The sequence below is a fragment of the Juglans microcarpa x Juglans regia genome, chromosome 3S (genome assembly GCF_004785595.1).
Source record: "Juglans microcarpa x Juglans regia isolate MS1-56 chromosome 3S, Jm3101_v1.0, whole genome shotgun sequence".
Lineage (NCBI taxonomy): Eukaryota > Viridiplantae > Streptophyta > Magnoliopsida > Fagales > Juglandaceae > Juglans > Juglans microcarpa x Juglans regia.
The window spans coordinates 26086485-26107137 of NC_054599.1; the positions used below are offsets into that span (position 1 = coordinate 26086485).

Consider the following 20653-nt stretch of genomic DNA (forward strand, 5'->3'; position numbering starts at 1 on the left):
CTAAAATGGAAAGCTAGTAAGGACTAACGTGGTACCAAATAACAGCCAGTTATACGAGCCCACGTGTACGACAAAGCATGAATTGCCAACTCTACCTTAGTGGTCGAGCACACCCTTATAATTTTATAAATCCCCAACATCTCTCGACTGCCAGCAAACTCGAAATGTTTTTTATTTTTTTTATTTTTTTAACATGGGAACGAGGAATTCGATTTTTGATTCTCTTATATTCTGTTTAGTTCTAAGGAATATTTTATCTTATTTTATCATTATTTTCATATAAAATATAATAAATAATTTAATTTTTTTAAATTCTAAAATTAGGGGTGTAATTGGTTCGATACGGTCTGATTTTGTACAAAATCTAAGACCGAATCGATATGTACTGGTTTTTCATTTTTCAAAACCAATTATGTCACGGTTACCACCTAAACCGGTACGTCCGGTTTTACCAATTTTCGATCAGATTCGGTCCTGTTTTTCGATTTTTTAAAATGTAAAAAATATATAATAAAATGTTATTTCTTATGATAAAATATTATTAATAATTTAATATATATATTATGTTTAAAGCATATGATCAATTCTTTAAAATTAAACTTTTATTTTATAAATTATAATAACATTATCTTATATATAATTATGTTAATAACATATGATCAAACAAATTACAAATGTTCATATTTAAGATTAACATTTTATATTATAATTTATAAATTATAATATGAAATTATTTTATATATGATATATAATTATATATTATATATCAAACTTATATATATAAATATTTTATATAATATATAAAATTAATTTTTATATATATATTTTTTCCAACCGGTCCGGTTCGGTCTGGTCCGGTCTCAGAAACTACGGAACCGAAACCGGATCAGTTCTGGCCGGTTTTCATAATATAGGAACGAGTTCCGGACCGGATCGGTTCAAAACCGGTTCATCCGGTCCGGACCGATTTTTCGATTTAAATTTACACTCCTATCTAAAATAATAATAATAATATTAAAAAATAATATTCTAATAATATTTTATTCAACTTTCAACTTTCATCTCAATTCACTATCCAAATAGTATCTTAATGAGAAATTAAAATGTTGTCAATTGGTCCAAAAGAACTCAGCAACTCAAAATGTTAATTTATCGATATTAATTTATTATTTTGAAAAATAATAAATTTGAGATATAAATGTTAGATCTAAAAATTGATTCGTTGTTTTATATCACTAAAGTCATGAAATTCAGAATATATAGGATAGATGTACAGTAATGAAAATTGACAGCACTTAAGCATTTCTTATTTTTATATATCCAAAAATGCGGAAGACACATGTTTGTGTGCACAGTCACAGATACTTCGTATTAACGCAAGTATTTTCACTTTCGCGTGATCGTCACTGTCACGATTCTTTATATATACTCCCGTTCCGCTCCCTGCCACTCGGACGTAAACTCTTTATTCACAACTCTCTCTCTCTCTCTCTCTCTCTCTAGCCAATGGCGCAAGCAAGCTTTGTGGTTCTGATTTTGGCCTTGATTGCGGGCGCCACATTGGCTTTGTCTCCGGATTCCACTCCGGCATGGTCTCCAGCGAATCCACCCACTACTGCAAGTACTCCACCACCGTCGTCATCGATTCCTACTGCTCCAACACCGTCTCCAAAAGCGGAATCTCCGGCGTCGTCTCCATCGGCCCATTCTCCATCTCCGAAGGCCGCTCCTATTCCGCCGTCGCCACCTCCCCGTGATGCGTCTCTTTCTCCGTCTCCTTCTCCTTCCTACTCCCCTTCTCCTCTTTCACCGTCTACTACTACTACTCCGTTGCCGGCCAGTCCTCCCACATCGATCGCATCTCCACCGTCTGAAGCGCCTGCCCCGGCACAAAGCGCCGCTATCTCCAACAGAATGGCCGTCTCTGGTTCCCTGGCCGTCGGTCTCCTCGCCGCCGCTTTCGTTGTTTAACTGTTAAGGCTGTTATCTTTCTCTACATGCGTTGCAGTACTGGTTTATTTTACATCTATTAGTATTTATATAGCCTTCTCTCTCCCTCTATCGTCTATTTCTCTCTATCTCTCTGTCTGTCCGTCTTTTGAAGATGCTTACCGTGACTATGTTTTGTTTTGTATGATTTCATATCTCAGAATGTATTACTACTACGTACTATCGTGATCTTATTCATGTCGTCAACCTACGATCGTTTTCTGTCTCTTGAAATATTGTAACTTCCAGTTTATTTTTTGACGAATTTTGAATGATACGGATTCAATCTCATGTGGGTGGGTTCATGTACCAGATGATCTTGAGGGTAACATTTTTGTCAAAATTATCGAAATGACACTTGAATAGACCAAGTACATGGAGATTTGGAAAAAAAAGAAAAGAAAAGGAAAGACGAAATAAATAAAGAAAGCAGCTATATATGGGGAGACAGTCCCATAGTTTTTTGTACGTCCTGATACTGTTGATTGTTGAATGATACGAGTCTCTGAAAAAAGGCATTGAGGGAAATGGATGGAATAAAACAGTAGGGCGGGCACATCATTGCTAAGCTGCTTTAGTTTTCTTTTCTTTTCTTTTTCGGTTTTCCAAAGGAAGAAGACCTTGCTTTAGTTGGTTCCTGTACCTAATATTTGGGAGATTTATATCATGTAAATACTAAAGAGCCTGTGATATTATTTTTAATTATTTTTCATTTTATTCTTCTTAAACTAATTAAATTCTTCTACATCGTACTTATCATCCATACACCACATATTTGATAAGAGAAAAAAATAAAAATAAAAACCCAAATTTACATATTTTAAAAGAGCTAGCTGTTAGGTTATAGTTAGAATCCTTGTCAATCCCATAAATGGCAAGAAATAATCTAAGTAATTTAGAATTTTATTGGTTATACTCATGAATCCGAGATATATATATATATATATATATATATATATCTCATTTTTTAGGGAAAACTCAAGTTATATCTGATACATATATATTTGAAAGGTACAAGTCAATATTAGAATTGAATGGCCTAATTACAAATATTATAATTTGCTACAATTTTTTCTTCCCAAATAATATTAGAAATCCTGTATCATCCCATTAACTACGCGAATTAATGTCAACTTAATTTTTCATCTTTACAAGGAATCTCGGGTGGTCAAAAGGCCTCTCATATCAAGATGTCTTGAATCCCCCCAAAAGATATATACGATCGAACATGCCACCATATCCCCTTGCATGGTGTGGATGCATGCACGAATTCTTGGGGTTCCCAATTCGAAGTGCTCAACATGAGTCTGCGTACGTCGCTCAACCCAAAACTCAACCCGAGGACAACCTTCGGCTTGAAATAATTTCCCGATAACCAACAGAGAAACTCCAAGGATCATGGGAATTATGACCCATAATTGATATCACTAATATCATCTGGACTAGTCCAAGCCCAATCACATTCAAGTTTAGATGCCTATCTTGCCTTTAGTCACAAACTTATAATTAATGCATTGCATCACAAAAAATCTTTTGGATTAATTGACAACACCTAAATCTCTCACTAAGAGAATCAAGGATCAAATCTCCCCTCCCATGTATCAATATATATATATATATATATATATATATATATATATATATATATATATCATTCGAGTCAAGATATTGCAGACAGGAAGGTCAAATTAGAAAACGGCTTGTATTTTTGTGCTTTAAACGTTTCAAAATAGAATGAATGAATCATTAATTATATCCAACCTAGCTTGGAGTATTTCCATATTGCATTACTACTTCCCTTCAGATCCTTGCAGCTTTGAAATCTGATCAATATTCATGGGTTCAACCAGTAGTGCCTCCAGGTCTTCTTTCAATGCATCCACCTATGTTTTGATCCAAAATCAGTCAATATTATCCACACATGATTTTCCCAACTATGTAAGATGTGACAGCCGTTCAACACATTCTCACTAAAAAAAAGAAAAAATCAACAAATTTGGGTTTTGATGCACTATGTTGTTGAATCAAACAAACTCATGATCATGTGTTGTTTGATAATATTGACGAATGAGTGATTATGAATATTGTTAATGAAGCTGATCATGATGTTGGGTCCAGAACCAAAATACCTTAAAAAGACGGACATGAAAAAGAAGGGGTCAAAGATACTCATGGATCGAGCATTAATATTACCTTGTGAATAAAATCTTTTGTTAGATGAGCATCATGGGCAGCCTCTTTCGAAACACGTTCCACAAACAAAGCTGCTTCCTTGAGTTTACCATTCTCGGGAAGTTTGTCTGCCACCTCTGCTGATATCTTCTCTGCCACAGTTGCAACCTTTTCTACTGTCTCTGCCACGCTTCAACCTCTTCAACCACCATTTCGGTCTCTCCTAAACATATTTTACATTTCCATTAAAGAACATGAAACTTTTAAGCAATATTTCGTGTAAATTAATGATCAAGTACTTCATTAATTAATACCTCCAATCCTTAGTAGTTTCCTCCAATCCTGTTTCGACGTCGGTATCGATAAAGTTACTCCGGATCCAAAAACCCATTTTATCCTGTATGGTTAATTAGGTAATTAATTCATCAATAGTCTTTTTTGTACATAAAGTCATGGGACGTTGTTATGCAGAACTCATATATTTTAGGATTCCTGCATAATTAATACTTTAATATCTTTGTTTTCCCGTGAAAAATTGAATCGCAGATCAGGTAGCTGCCATTTCCAAGCTTATGATACATAGCAAAATCTGGATGGTGTACCAACTGAGATGCATAGCTGGAGAAAGACGTCCTCTCATGACGACCAAGTTGTTCGAGAATACTACTTCGCGAGTTGCAGGAAACCAAAGAACGACCAGCTCTAAGCATATTGATCAACGATTTAATTTCCTCTTTATCAACGACACCGAAAATGACCGAGACTCAAGCAAGATGGAGTTTCATGAATTAGTCGGAAAAATTAATGCATATATATTTGCACAGCATCTTTCATTTGGTGCCCATGCAGGATCGATGAAGGCTGAAGCTGATCGGTCTACTTTTCCTATGTATATGTGGCGTTTACGTGTGAGAGTGCTTGCAATTAAAGACCAAGGAAAAGTTGATACAAAAGAATATTCAAGCACGCTAAGCGTTTCTGCATATATAAGGTCTGGTAGCTCCAAGATAAGGTTTTTTATTTATAGAGTAATTTTATATATAATTACGAAATATGTAAATGTAGCGTAATTATTTTAAAAAAAAATAAGATTTATTATTATAAATTATACAGTAGTTACACAATTTACGATCGTAAATATTTTTCCTTACTTGTATTCCTTGCACGCTAAAACTTCGGACTCTGGATTTTCGAGGCTTCAAAGACGTCTTTTTCCTTTGCCATCATGTTGCTTGCTGTCGTACGTGCCACAGAGAGAGGGAGTTTAGACTTGGGCTGCGCCTAAAGTTGGCTCAAAATTAGCCCAAAACAATTTTGTTGAACAGCCCAAGAAAAATTATTGTTCACAATCGTTAGTCTAGGATTCGGCCTGATCTGAATTTGGGTTGAAAATTATTTCAATATCTTTTGTTGTCAAATGAATTAGGTCCATCTTACATTCCGTTACATCCTCATTTATTTTTATAGATGAGATGAAATGAGTTAAAATTAAAATTAAAAGTTAAATAAAATAATATTAGAATATATTTTTTTAATATTATTTTTATTTTAAAATTTGAAAAAGTTGAATTATTTATTTTATTTTATATAAGAATTTAAAAAAGTTATAGTGATTAGATGAGATGAGATAAGATTAGATGAATGAAGAAGAGTTGTGAAAATAAACGAGATAAGAAAAGCAGAAGGTGCAGCCCTGTTTGGATTCAAAACTCACATCAACTCATCTCAATTCATCTTATCTCATCATTATAATTTTCTCAAATTCTCACATAAAATATAATAAGCAATTCAACTTTTTCAAATTTCAAAATAATAATAATATAAAAAATAATATTCTAATAATATTTTATTCAACTAATCTCAACCCCTCTCTAAATCCAAACGGAGCCTTACCACCATATTTTGTTCCCCCCTTGCATTAGTGATATATTTTCCCACCTCTGTCTAATTTCAATTCAATTAATTTCATTTTTGAATAATATTAAATATTAAATAAATATTATAAAATAAAGTAACAAAGTCTTCATTTGAGGCTGGTTCAACAAATAAAGCCAAGGCTTACCGCCAAAGAAGACAAATGAAACAACAAAGTCAAAGCACCAATGGGATGATGGATCAAAACAAACTGCGCCACAAACCCACCTAATCCTCCAAATTCAACCTCCCCACCCTCAAGAACCATTTCCAATCTCTTTATTCAATGTTACTTCAACATCCATCCACCTAACCTGCCCGTCTCCCTCTCCCCATCTGCCTGATGGTTTTGCCTTGATGTTTTCTTTGTTCGCAAATCCAAATCCTTCTCTCTGATATGGGGTTACAGCATAGAAAGCTGATAGAAGATGCGATCAATTTTACCGTGTCACAGGTCTGTCAAACATCATGTGTCGCAGAAAATGTTGGAAACATTTGTCCACAGATATGTTTAGATTTCGTTGTCTGCCCTAAAGTCTGCCTACACTCTATCTCATCTCTGCTCACTCCTCCGCCAAGTACACCCTCAGCTTTAGATGATCAGTCAAACAAACCCCCCCATAAGTTCTCTCCCTTTTTGATCGCCACGATCACATTTATCGCCGCCGCTTTTCTGTTTGTTTGCTGCTATGCTATCTATTCAAGGTACTATTTAAGTAGACGGGACTCAAGGAGGAGGCCGCAGCCACAAACTGTGGAGACCCTGCAGGATGAGTTTCTTGATGAAGAAGATGGACCTGTGCTTGACCACCCCATCTGGTACATCCGTACCGTCGGTCTTCAACCATCTATTATCGGTTCGATCGCTGTCTGTAAGTATAAGAGAGGTGAAGGTCTTGTTGATGGAGCAGAGTGCTCTGTTTGTTTGAACGAGTTTGAAGAAGATGAAACTCTTAGACTTTTGCCCAAGTGCAGTCATGCTTTTCATGTTCCCTGTATTGATACTTGGCTTAGATCACACACCAATTGCCCCATGTGTCGTGCACCCATAGTCAAGAACACAGTCCAGACGCCACCACCGGAGGCTAATGTAAATAATTCCAGCCCAGGGGAAGAAACCCCAGTCGGAATTCCGCAAAGTGGTGGTGCATTCGATGGAGAAATAGATGATGAGGTTCGTGAGATAAGGATTGATATAGAGGATGAGGGAGAATTAGCTGCTGTGAATGATGGGAAAATTTCTGAGAATTCAAATCAAGATGTAAACGACATCCAACCGATGAGAAGATCGGTTTCTTTGGACTCTTTGTCAGCTTCAAAGATCAGTTCCGCTGTTGCAAATCGTGTTCCACTGGGTTCCCATGGGAGTTCACATAACCAAGGGGTAAAAGTGAACGAATCCAACACAAGAATCGTTCCGAAAAGGCTCGAGGGTAATCGAAATTCACTGAAATTATTGGGTAGTTCTTCAAAAGGGAGAGCGCTGCCAAATCGGCCGGTTTCCATGAAGAGATCGTTTTCCTGGAATGGGAAATTCTTGCTATTCAACTATAGCCAGAACCGAGACTCAGTTATCCGAAGCTTTTGATTGATATATGATATGGGTGGTGTCAGGTGAGTTGTCGGAAAAACTCATTTCTTAAAAGCTCTCAACAAGCTGAGAGATTGCAGAATTTTCCTTTTCGTACATCAAACAAAGAAGAGAAAAAAGTCAAAACTCATGAGATCCTAGATTTTGCAGTGAAAATATGATATTGGGATTGATCCAAAATGGATTCGTCACAGCAAATATGTTCATTCTGTATTTATCATGTTTCCAGGCTTCAAAGGAAGCACCAACAACTGTAATTTATTTCCAGTTTTGCTATGCCAGAATAATTTTGACAGTGTCCTGTGGTTTTGTGTAAACTTGTGCGATTCACTGGCATATTATTAATATGCATTCTTGCCATAAATTATGTGTTCTGTTTCTATTTTACGATGAAGAAGAGTCCAGTTCTGCAGATCAAACAGGTTGACTACATGAAGGTTCATCAAATCTTATCTTATTAATTTTTCTTCTCTCCTCCCCCTCTCTCGACACCAACGGAAATCCTCTCTCCAAACATTGTTTTCTCCTTTCTCTCCCTTTCAACACCGATGGAAATAAATTCGAAAGAAAAAAATAATTTTAAGAAAAAATAAAAAAATAAAGAATTTTTTCTCCTAGTGCTATTACCCAAGGCTTCGAGCCTCTGAATTAGCTCTCTTGAGGTCTTGATGGTGTGCGGGGGTAAATTCGTGAATGTCCCTATAGTCCTCGTGTGTATGCGATCTCTTTCTTGTCTTCGGTACTCAGTCAAAAAATTCTTTATTGATGTGGATTTCTATTTATAATACGTTTCCTTTGAAGTTTATGGCTGTTAAATATATAATGATTCTACCTAGGGGCGTAAAGGAAAATTGAAACTAAAATATTATTTACTAAAAAAGAAAGAAAATCACTCAAATATTATTATTAAATTTTTATGTTCTAATAAATTCTCAATATATTCTTTTTGATAAATACATAATACATTAGTAAATTAGTAATACTAATATATATTAGTATATAATGTATATTAATTATAATTTACATTTTATGGCCTAATACTAATAGTCTAATACTATATTACTATTAGTAATATATTTTAAGTCTATATATAAATTAGTATATATACTTTAAAACCAGAAACTAGATTGGAATCAGTAAAAATCAGATGTACCAGTTTAGGGGATAATCGGTGCGTAATCGATTTTTAAAAATACAAAACCGGTACATATCGATTCGGTCTTAAATTTTATCCAAAACCGAACTGATTATATCCCTAATTCTACCATCCAACTACCTACTCATGTATTTTCTTAATATCGAAAAAATCGCTAAATAGGTTGGAATGAAAAAAATAGTCATTCCCGACCCATTGTGATGACTCGAGTCTCGATCGGTGTGATCTGAAATTCCTCGTAGTGTTCCGATGTGTTTATACAATATTAGTATGTATATCCATAACAATAAAAAAAAAAAAAAAAAAAAATACAGGAAAAATAAATAGAAGTGAGTCCAGGTGATTCGGCTAGTTTCTGAACCCCCTTTGTACGTGCCTTTAGGGAGCCATATTGGATCAAACAAAACGCATTGGATCAAGTGGCCGATTCATTTAATTTAAATGCATGAATTGGACCCAAGTCGTCTGCCTCGAAGACAGGTCTTTCTTTTCACTTTATATCAGCGTCCAGCCAGCTCAATTCCCCACAATATCTCTCAATCACGTCTATCCATTTCCTGCTCAATTTTCCAATCATCCTCTCAACCTTTATCTCCTATTCAAATTTCCAGGATGACATGCATCAAGAAACTAGCCGAATCACCTGGCCTCACTTCTATTCCTTCCCTTTACTCTTACACCACAAATCCCAAAGATCAAGCAGTTTCAGAGGACCCAGAAGACTCGATCCCCGTCATTGACTTCTCTATACTCACCTCAGGCACTCCCCATCAACGGTCCCAAGCCATTGAAGAGCTTGGGAAGGCCTGCAAGGACTGGGGTTTCTTCCTGGTAAGTATGAATTAATCAAGTTTTAACTATATTTATTTATTTTAGATCTTTATAACCAGTGTAGATCATATATATGTAGTTCGTGCATGCATGCTCATGAATTTGAAAACTTGTCTCAGCTGATCAATCATGGCGTACCGGAGAGGCAAATGGAAGCAGTGACAGAGAATATTAGAGAGTTTTTCGATCTGACAGAGGAGGAAAAGAGAGAATTCGAGGGGAAGAACTTGTTGGACCCGATCAGGTGCGGAACCAGCTTTAATACATCATTGGAGAATGTTTTCTTCTGGAGGGATTTTCTCAAAATCCTTATAAATCCTGATGATCATGAGTTTCAGTTCCCCAACAAACCTCCTGGATTCAGGTATCATTATATGGCTTAGCAATTAGCTACTGCATGTACTTAATTCTTCATTACCGATAATACAATACTAGTCTGCGATCTAGATGATCTTCAAAGGTGGATCATAAAGTTTCTGGGATCACTTCGGCCTGAAAATTTTCATCTAGAAGATGAAACTGTTTACCATATATGCATGTAAGTTAAGAACATGGAACTAGCAAATAATAATCCAAAATACGCTAAGAAATTAGAATCGGACTTCCAGATCAGAAAACGATCGTAAAATTGCACGTTAATTAATTAACCTAATAGATAGCCTAGTCCTTTACGTCGTTTGATCTTTAGAAATCTTATAAAGTCGTACGTATTACGACATTTATGTGATTAGAAATTTAAAACTGTTTTATGCTTTGTTTTGTTTTTCTTAAGAAAAAGAATAAGGCATGGAAAATAACGTTTAGAAAAAATATATATATATATATATTTATAAATCAGTAATTTATTGATAAAATTAGAACTGAGCAGTCTGACCAGATGGATCCTAGCCTTTGTCTTCTTTTCATGATTTGTCCATTTCGAAACATTTGTCTACACGTCCAAGTGCTGAGCATGCAATAATATTAGACGACTCGTGTTCAGAATGGCCAATTGTCTACTCATTGCTATCACTACGGGACAACCTCAAGTTGATACCCATGATGTTGAGTACTGACGGAGAATTTGATCAGAGAGTATTTGCTACTCCGTATCATTAGGATCACATGATGAATAATACAATTCATTATAAATATATATATATATATATTTCTCACGTAAAAGGAATTCTAATATTAATTAAATGGATCTTCGCGTGCTCTTAGATTTAACTCATTGCTGTTGTTGTTGCAGGGAGGTTTCATTGGATTACTGTAAAAGAATCCGAGAAGTGGCAAGGGAATTACTGAAAGCAATATCAATGAGCTTGGGATTGGAGCCCTGCTACATCGAAAAGGCCACGAATCTGGAATCGGGTTTACAAGTTTTCATTGCAAACCTCTACCCTCCATGTCCACAGCCAGAACTTGCAATGGGTTTGCCACCACATTCGGACCACGGCCTCTTGACTCTCGTCATGCAGAATGGAATTGGTGGACTCCAAACACGGCACAATGGGAATTGGGTCAATGTCAATGCCATTCCCAACTCCTTTCTAGTCAATACTGCCGATCAACTTGAGGTGCAAACCTCGAACAATATTTCTATCTTAATTTTATATCCATAATCATATATAGTAGTTATAAGCAGTGATTTTTTTTTATATCAATAATTTTAATGTGAAGTTAATTAAAATATAGCACATTATAATTTAGTATGATAAAATTTAAGATAAAAAAAATATCATTTAATTTTCTTAATCATCGAATACTACCATATATTCTTTGTACACAATGATATTTTAATTCTGTACATATTAGATTTTGAGTAATGGGAAGTACAAGAGTAACGTGCATCGAGCAGTGGTGAACAGCAAAGCTACGAGGATATCACTAGCCATTGCGAACGGGCCTTCATTTGACACGATGATCAGGCCAGCACCTGAGTTGGAAAGCAAGGAGCAGGCAGCAGCATACATTGGGATGAAATACAAAGACTACATGGAACTTCAACAAGGCAACCAACTTGATGGGAAATCCTGCTTGGATCGTGTTCGAGCTTTCAATTAATTAATGAATGTTGTTCTACTGTAATTAGTTAATCAAGACGCTAGCTGTTCATGATGATCAATACTCAAGTATTTATGCTTTCAAGTGCTTTCGAATAATGCTTCTGTAGTTTGTTATTGGATCTTATCGGATCAAGCACTTATAAACCCGAAAATCATGGAAGATTTCATTCATGGTGAAAATAAATATTAACGGAAGCTTCAAAGTAATCCTTATTAATTAACATATAAGTAAGATGGGCAAATATCAGCTCCATTGTTGAAAATTAAACTTGACTTTATTGCTGAAACTGAATGGTTACTTCTAATAGAATTTGAAGGGGCTATAGTTATCCAAATTTAGCTTATCAATTAGATTTTTATTGAGAAATTTAGGGCTAATTAAGAAATCGCGAAAACCGAAAAGTGTGTCTCTTATTAGCATGTGGTTGTGTAAAACGTCCAAGGACATGAATAGCATTAGATGTCATTAATTTAGACTCTAGAATTTTCTTTTGAGTTTTTATAGCCATGTACTCAAGCTATGATTCGGTGAATAGAATTGAGTGGTGTATTCCTCTTCCATTTTTCTCTTTCTTTGTGTGTTTTGTCCCCATCTTGTTTACAACATCCATACCATCAAACAAAATGCATTCAAGTGGCCAACTAGTTTAATTAAATGCACTCAATTGGACCAAGTCCTCTACGAAGACAGCTCTTCTTTTTTTTTTTTTTTTTACTTTATCAGCATCCATCCAGCACTCATTTTTCCTCATCTGATCTCAATCACGTCTAACCATTTCCTACTCAATTTTCCAATCATCCTCTCAACCATTTTCTATCAATTTCCCAAGATGACATGCACTAAACTAGCCGAATCACCTGGCCTCACCTCTATTCCTTCCCTTTACACTTATACCACAAATCCCAAAGATCAAGTAGTTTCAGAAGACCCAATCCCCGTCATTGACTTCTCTTTACTCACCTTAGGCACTCCTCATTATTAAGGCACACAATTACTCTGCCTCAGATCATTGTGCTCAAAAGTATGCTTTTAGATATAGGAATCAGCTCAAAGGCAAAACAGAAAAGTATAGCTATGGCAATAAATGCTGTATAACATAAAGAATATTGTGCACTGCTACGGAAGGCTGTAGAAGAATTTTACATAACAGAAATCATATGATTCGATACCCATGTAATTGCCACCTGTTGTGGTCTATAAATACTGTGAGGCATTGTAAAAATGTAGTAAGGGAAAAAGGCCACATAAATCATGAGATTATGGAATGAAAAACATTTGATAGAGGACTTTTGTCAAATACCTTTAGTGCCTGTCTATTTGCATTCCTCTTATGGTACCAGAGCTGTAAAAGGACCCATGTCCATTCTTTCCCTACATGTGCATCATGAAACTAGAAAAATTGCCACCAATTGTAAACTCCACTATCATCAACTCTGCTACCCATTTTGTCACCTTGAAGCTCATCATCGACAATTACCTACTATGGAAAGCCCAAATTCTCCCATTTCTTTAAGGCCATCAGTTATTTGGCTATATAGATGGCTTTATCCCAATGCCATCGCCCACTATTGAAGAAAATACCAACCTCGAATACACTAATATAGATCAGTTGATCATCTCTACCATTAATTCCTCCCTTATGGACATGGTTCTAGCCCAGGTTCTTGAGTGCACCACCTCATGCGAGGTATGGACAACCTTACACAGTTTATTCTCTGCTCAAACCTCAACACATATTATGCAAACCCAGTACCAGTTGGCAACACTAAAGAAAGGATCAGAATCCATCATTGAATATTTCCATAAAGCAAAATCGCTGATTGCTTCCCTTGGTGCTGCTGGGCAATCACTTTCCTCCTAAGTTTATAATTTACCTTTTATCTGGTCTGGGTTCCAATTATGAGTCTCTGGTCACCTCTATCACCACTCGGCCAGACCTTTTATCCTCCTCACAAGCCTATAGTTATCTTCTCAACCACGAGTCACGGCTAGCCCATCAAAAACAATCTCTTCTCTCGGGCAGCCCCCTTGCAGCTCACACTACCACCACCAGGTCATCATCATCCTTCACTCTATCTAACCGAGGTCGTGGTTGTGGCTTTCAGCAAGGTCGTGGTAGTGGCCATGGTGGATCTTGTTCGAGTCCCAACTTCTTTTCAAACCAACCCAATAACAGACCCACATGCCAAGTTTGTCAAAAAATTTGGCCACACAGTTTTATCATATTACCATCATTTTAATCAATCGTATCAAGCCCCAATACCACCCTCCCTTACTGCCCATTATACTGCCCTTCTAGTTTCAACATCTCATTTCAACAATTGGTTCCTCGATACGGTAGCAACAAATCACTTCACGGCAGACTTCTCCAATCTCAATTTGGAGTCTGCTCTTTATCATAGCAATGACCAAGTTAGCATTGGAGATGGCTCCTGCTTTCCATTCAAAATACTGGCACTGCTTACCTTCATACATCTTCTAACAAATTTCTTCTTCGAAAACTTTTACATGTCCCTTTGATCACTCGCAACTTATTATTTGTGCGTCAATTTTGTTTAGATAATATTTCTGTCTATTTTGAGTTTCAGTACTCCTCTGATTTTTTTTGTGAAGGATCTGCATACTCAGGGGGTGCTTCTTAAGGGACCTGTTAGGGATGGCCTTTATGTTCTTCCCTCCAATGTTGAGGCCTCGTCTTCTTCCTCTGCTCTACTGTCCTTACATCAGGCCCTCACTGGTGAAAGAACATCATCTCAGACATTCACGCCTAGGCCACCCTTCTCCATTCGTTGGTTTCAACTCCTAGTCACTACCAGCGCAGTTTCCACTTCTTGCTCTGGCTGCTCTCAAGCCAAGTCTCATGCTCTCCCTCATCCCCCTTATCCTCCTCGTTCACAAAAGCCTTTTGAATTTTTATTTCTTGATGTTTGGGGGCCAGCACCTGTGCTATCCACTACTAGCTATTGCTTTTATCTTTCAATTGTAGATGATTTTACTAAGCATATTTGGTTTTTTCCACTTCATACTAAGTCTGATGTTCCTACTATTTTTTTGGCTTTTCTACGATATGTGAGTGACACATTTTCCCCTAATGTTAGCTCTATTCAGTTTGATTGGGGAGGAGAGTTTTGGCCATTTCATACTTTACTTAAATCATTTGGTATTTCTCACCGTATTACCTGTCCATACTCTCATGCTCAAACTGGGTTTGTAAATCCTGACTTCCATACTCACATTTGTAAATTGAGAAAATTCATCTATGGTCTGAAACAAGCTCCTAGGGCTTGGTTTTCGAAATTAAATAATAATCTGTTATATTTAGGTTTTCATGGTGCACGATCTGATTCCTCTTTATTTATTTTCTCCACTACATCTGATTCAATTTATGTCTTGATATATGTTGATGATATTGTTGTTTCTGGCTCTAACTCCTCTCTTATCACTGATTTTATTACTGCCCTTCGATCATCCTTTCTAGTCAACGATCTTGGTACTTTGCATTATTTTTTAGGTATTGAAGTCTATCGTTATTCCACTAGTTTGTTCATGTCTCAGGCACGATATATCTCTGATTTGTTAATTTGTACTAACATGCATAATTCAAAACCCTTGTCCACCCCTATGTCTGCCTCGGTAAAACTCACTGCTCTTGATAGCTCCTCTTTTGAGAATCCTCAACTTTATTGCAGTGTGGTAGGAAGTCTCTAGTATCTTGCCTTTATTAGGCCTGATATTTCATTTTCCGTAAATAAATTCTATTAATTTATGCACTGTCCTCGTCTTCTTCATTGACAAGCTGTCAAGAGGATTCTTCGTTACCTTGGTCTAACTGCTAATTTTGGGCTATATTTTTCCTCTTCCACATCTTTAACACTTACTGCCTTCTTTAATGCTGATTGGATTGACTGTCCTGTTGATCGTAAGTTTACAGGAGGTTTTTGCGTTTACTTTAGCTCTCACCTTGTCTTCTGGGGCTCTAAGAAGCAGCCTACTATAGTTCAGTCCTCCATTGAGGTTGAATATAAGGAAATGGCTAACACTGTATGTGAACTTCTATGGTTACAATCCTTGTTAAAAGAATTAGGAATTTTTCTTATTGATCCGCCAACTTTGTGGTGTGACAATCTTGGTGCCACATATTTGTCCTTTAATCTTGTTTTACATTTTCGGACTAAACATGTGGATCTTGATTACCATTTTGTGAGGAATTGTGTGGCTGCTAAAGCTCTCAAAGTCTCCTTTGTGTCACACAAAGATCAAGTTGCTGATATACTCACCAAGCCTCTATCTACAGCTAGATTCTCTTTTTTACGCTCAAGCCTCACCATCTTCTCAGTGCCGCTTGATTCACGGGAGGATATTAAGGCACACATTTACTCTGCCTCAGATCATTGTGCTCAAAAGGATGCTTCTAGAGAAATCAGCTCAAAGGCAAAACATAAAGTACAGTTGTGGCAATAAATGCTATATAACAGAAAGAATATTGTGCACAACTACGAAAGGGACAAGAAGAATTTTACATAATAGAAATCATGTGATCCGATACCCATGTAATTGCCATCTGTTGTGGTCTGTAAATATTGTGAGGCATTGTAAAAATGTAGTAAGGGAAAAAAGCCACATAAATGAGATTATGGAATGAAAAACATTTGATAGAGGACTTTTGTCAAATACCGTCAATGCATGTCTATTTGCATTCCTCTTTACTCATCAACGGTCTCAAGACATCCAAGAGCTTGGCAAGGCATGCAAGAACTGGGGCTTCTTCTTGATAAAATATCGATCAGTTTTTAAATATTTCTTTTCTTTACTAGTGTAGATACATGTGTAGTTCGTGCATGCGTGCTCATGAGTTTGAAAACTTGTCTCAGCTGATCAATCATGGCGTACAGGAGAGGCAAATGGCCTTTTGTGATCACTTCGGCTTGATTAGATAAAGTTCTCACTCGTCATCTATAGACCACATATTTAGTAAGGAGAAAAAAATCATGTGTAGTATGAGGTGTATGGATGATGAACAGAATCTTGTTGTCTTCTTTCTTGCTTTGTCCATTTAGAAATGGTTGTTTACACGTACAAGCAGTGTTTTGGACTTCGTACCGTACTGGCCGATATGGCCGATATTTTTTGTAAACCCGGCCCAAATACCCGCCGTACCGGCCTCAATTTCGGCCTTTTTTTTTTTTTCAAACTACAAGCTTATTTTTTAACCTCCAATTCAGACAAGACTATTTATAATTTATATATATATATATGTATTTATATATAATTTATTTATATATAGACTATTATTTTGGAATATAATTTTTATATATATTTATATATATATATAATTTATTTATATATCGACTATCTCAAAACGCTATCCCGAAACGGTACCTATACCAAAATATTTCGTTCCAGTACTTTGATCGGTACGACGTCCGGTACGGTATTCAAAACATTGCGTACAAGTGCTGAGCATGCAATAATATTAGACGACTCATGTTCTGAATGGCCAATTGTCTACTCATTGCTATCACTGCATGACAACCTCAAGTTGATACCCATGATGTTGAGTACTGATGGAGAATTTGAGAGAGTATTTGCTACTCAGTGTCATTAGGATCTCATGATGAATAATACAATTCATTATAAATATACATATTATATATATATATATATATATATATTTCTCATGTAAAAGGAATTCTAATATTAATTAAATGGATCTGCACTTGCTCTTAGATTTAATTTTTTGTTGTTGTTGTTGTTGTTGCAGGGAGGTTTCATTGGGTCACTGTAAAAGAATTCGAGAAGTGGCAAGGGAATTACTCAAAGCAATATCAATGAGCTTGGGATTAGAGCCCTTTTTTTTTTTTTTTTTTAAATATCTCATCTTATTGACATTCCTCACTTTTGGTGGAAAAAAATCGTAGTAACAAACACTAATACCTGAGGGTTACGTATATTCATAAAACCCAAACCCAGGCCAAGAGACTATAACCTCTAGACACTTTAAAGTATACCAAAAACACCAAAAAAAAAAAAAATCATATGAAACTAAGAATGAGACAAAACATAACCATAAACTAGAGATCAGACCATCATGAGTTTAAACTAGACGAATATTTGGAAGACCCACCTTTTCTATCCGCAAAATTCCTTTAAGTCCATAGGAAATATCCACTGGAGACCACCATTGACCACTACACCCTTCCGCTCCCATCCTCATCAAAAAATCTACCGAGGCATTTCCTTCTTTGTATATATGTAATACTTTAATCTGTAAGGACTTAGCCACCTCCAAGATTTCTTCCCAATAATCCTCAAGGTACCAATTTTCATACCTTTACGCCTTAAACCATTTAACCACCACCAAGGAGTTTAATTCCACATCAAGCTGCTCAACACCCATGTTTTTTGCCATACGAAGACCATGTAGTAAGCCCAACAATTTTGCATAATTATACCCGAATCTCTAAAGACACCACCTGCCCTAGCTCTTCCAGGATTTCCTCTTGAGACCCCATCTACATTCAATTTTATTTTCCCAGATTCGGGTGTTGCCAATAGACAAGCTGAGCATTCCTTTGTTTTGACAACTTGACTGGAATATTTAGATCCTTTAGAATCTTTTCATCGTGCGTGGTAATTAATTTCTTGGCTTTAAGTTTCTCTTTAACCCGTACCATCCATAGTTTAATTTGAACACAGGCTAAATCTACTGATTGTAGGGAGCCTTCCATTCTTGCTCGACACTCCTACTCCACAAAATCCAAGTAATGCTGATGATATAGTAATCTTTGCGAATGGTAGTAAAGCATCAGTTCCGGCTATTGCTGATATTCTTAGTATGTATGAGAGATGGTCAGGCCAACAGGTGAGTAAGGCTGAGTCCACTATTACCTTTTCTAACCATATTGGGATGGCTAGAGGTGGAGCTTTGCTAGATATGTTGGGCTTTGCGAAATGAACTTTGTCTTTTAAATACTTGGGAGTGCCAATTGTCTCAGGGCGTTTGAAGGTTGTGCATCTAGCAGAAATTTTGGGTAAAATAAAAACTAAGATTGAGGGATGAGAAAATCAATAACTATCCAATGGTGCTCAGTTGCTATTGCTTAAACCTGTTCTCATGAGCCTTCCCATTCACTTGCTATCTATTGTGCATGTCCCCTTATCGGTTGTGAAAAGTATTAATAGATGTTTTAGCAATTTTTTTTGGGGTATTAAAGATGGGAGACCTAAGAAGCATTGGAAATCTTGGGAGAAACTTTGTTTGCCAATCGAGGAAGGGGGTTTGGGTTTCAGAAGCCTTCTTGATATTCAAAAGTCTTTATTTATGAATTTTGCTTGGAAGATTGTTACGAAAGATTCCTTATGGTCCAGATTTTTTCGAGTAAATATGTTAAAAATCACCATATTTCGCTCTTGGAAGAAGGTAAGGATATTCGGTTTTGAAGGAAGGTTCACTCATGTATCCCAGATGTTCTAAATTTGACAAAGTGGAAAATAAGGGATGGAAACGTAGCTTTTTGGTTGGAAACGTAGCTTTTTGGTTGGATAGTTGGGCAGAATTTACAAGGAGTGCAAAGTGGAGGATGGATGGGATATAAATCTATTAAATAATCTACTTGGGATCGAAAAAGCTGAAATGATTCTGAAAACTTTAAGCAAGGAAAGAAATGGGGCGGATGTCTTGGTGTGGAACGAAAATATGAATGGAAAATTTATTGCTAAGAGTGCATGGCAGTGCATAAGAGTCCGAGCCCCAAAACTCCGATGGGCTGAATGGATTTGGCACCCTTATATTATAAAAAATAAATCAGTCACCATGTGGAAGGCGATAAACAACACACTAAATGTGGATGATAAGTTGAAATCTGCTAAGATCCCAATAGTGTCAAAATGTGATTGTTGTTTGACGGGTGGGTACGAGGACTTGAATCATGCGCTTGCATTGAGTTTGCTAAAAAAGGTCTGGCACGGTGCGGCTGTTCAGATGGATTTATGTAATGTTGAAGGATCCTCATGGTATCAATTGATAAATAATTTACTAAGGCGCCGAGGAACTCCCAAATGGGGCAGGTCTTAGGACTTTTGCCGAGCCCTGCTACATCGAATAGGCCACGAATCTGGAATCGGGTTTACAAGTCTTCGTTGCAAACCTTTACCCTCCTTGTCCACAGCCAGAACTTGCGATGGGCTTGCCACCACATTCGGACCACGGCCTCTTGACCCTTCTCATGCAGAATGGAATTGGTGGCCTCCAAACACGGCACAACGGGAATTGGGTCAATGTCAATTCCATTCCTAACTCCTTTCTAGTCAATACTGCCGATCAGCTCGAGGTTTAAAGCTTCTTTATTCTTAATTTCATCATTCATAATCAGCAAGTACTGATACCTCATAATCACTTAAATGGAAAAGATAATAAAATTTAAGATTAAAAATACCATTTTTTCTTAATCGAATACTTCCGTATATTCTAATTTCTACACAATGATGTTTTATTTTTGTATTAGATTTTGAGTAATGGGAAGTACAAGAGTAACGTGCATCGAGCAGTGGTGAACAGAAAAGTTACGAGGATATCACTCGGCATTGCGAACGGGCCTTCGTTGGAGACGATGATCAGGCCAGCACCTGAGTTGGAAAGCAAGGAGCAGGCAGCAACATACATTGGGATGAAATACAAAGACTACATGGAACTTCAACAAGGCAACCAACTTGATGGGAAATCCTGCTTGGATCGTGTTCGAGCTTTCAATTAATTAATGAATGTTGTCGTACTGTAATTAGTTAATCAAGACGCTAGCTGTTCATGACGATCGACAGTCGAGTATTTATCCTTTCAAGTGCTTTCGAATAATAATTAATTAAAAATATTTCACGTAATAAATTTAACGATGATGATAAAATTTAATTTAAATTAACATTCTAGAGAAAAGGAAAAAAAAAAGTATAAAATA

General features: G+C 36.5%; 3 protein-coding genes, 1 long non-coding RNA gene and 1 pseudogene across 4 annotated transcripts; 4 read left to right on the top strand and 1 right to left on the bottom strand.

Annotated features, from left to right (window-relative positions):
• The first annotated feature begins 1506 nt into the window (after nucleotides 1–1506).
• On the top strand, nucleotides 1507–1971 carry LOC121258836 (early nodulin-20-like). Its single transcript, XM_041160368.1, has one exon. The coding sequence runs from the start codon at nucleotides 1507–1509 to the stop codon at nucleotides 1969–1971; it is 465 nt and encodes a 154-aa protein (XP_041016302.1).
• Nucleotides 1972–3657: 1686 nt separating this feature from the next.
• Nucleotides 3658–5100, bottom strand: LOC121258126. Its single transcript, XR_005939342.1, has 3 exons — nucleotides 4476–5100; nucleotides 4183–4384; nucleotides 3658–3872 (listed from the first exon to the last, which is right to left on the bottom strand). It is a non-coding gene; the product is annotated as an uncharacterized LOC121258126 (long non-coding RNA).
• Nucleotides 5101–6240: 1140 nt separating this feature from the next.
• LOC121257986 (RING-H2 finger protein ATL52-like) lies at nucleotides 6241–7961 on the top strand. The gene has a single exon (XM_041159296.1). The coding sequence runs from the start codon at nucleotides 6473–6475 to the stop codon at nucleotides 7661–7663; it is 1191 nt and encodes a 396-aa protein (XP_041015230.1). The 5' UTR covers nucleotides 6241–6472; the 3' UTR covers nucleotides 7664–7961.
• A 1287-nt stretch (nucleotides 7962–9248) lies between these two features.
• LOC121257548 (2-oxoglutarate-dependent dioxygenase 19-like) lies at nucleotides 9249–11797 on the top strand. The gene is made up of 4 exons (XM_041158583.1): nucleotides 9249–9653; nucleotides 9773–10017; nucleotides 10885–11212; nucleotides 11451–11797. The coding sequence occupies exons 1-4, from the start codon at nucleotides 9264–9266 to the stop codon at nucleotides 11697–11699; spliced, it is 1212 nt and encodes a 403-aa protein (XP_041014517.1). The 5' UTR covers nucleotides 9249–9263; the 3' UTR covers nucleotides 11700–11797.
• Nucleotides 11798–12531: 734 nt separating this feature from the next.
• On the top strand, nucleotides 12532–20553 carry LOC121258837 (annotated as a pseudogene).
• The last annotated feature ends 100 nt before the right edge of the window (nucleotides 20554–20653 follow it).

What these genes read in the sequence shown, in the direction of transcription:
- LOC121258836 (XM_041160368.1), top strand. Translation starts at nt 1,507, where the DNA reads ATGGCGCAAGCAAGCTTTGTGGTTCTGATTTTGGCCTTGATTGCGGGC.
- LOC121257986 (XM_041159296.1), top strand. Translation starts at nt 6,473, where the DNA reads ATGGGGTTACAGCATAGAAAGCTGATAGAAGATGCGATCAATTTTACC.
- LOC121257548 (XM_041158583.1), top strand. Translation starts at nt 9,264, where the DNA reads ATGCATGAATTGGACCCAAGTCGTCTGCCTCGAAGACAGGTCTTTCTT. An exon ending in AGGACTGGGGTTTCTTCCTG is followed by an intron (nt 9,654 to 9,772) that starts GTAAGTATGAAT and finishes AACTTGTCTCAG; the next exon opens with CTGATCAATCATGGCGTACC. An exon ending in AACAAACCTCCTGGATTCAG is followed by an intron (nt 10,018 to 10,884) that starts GTATCATTATAT and finishes TTGTTGTTGCAG; the next exon opens with GGAGGTTTCATTGGATTACT.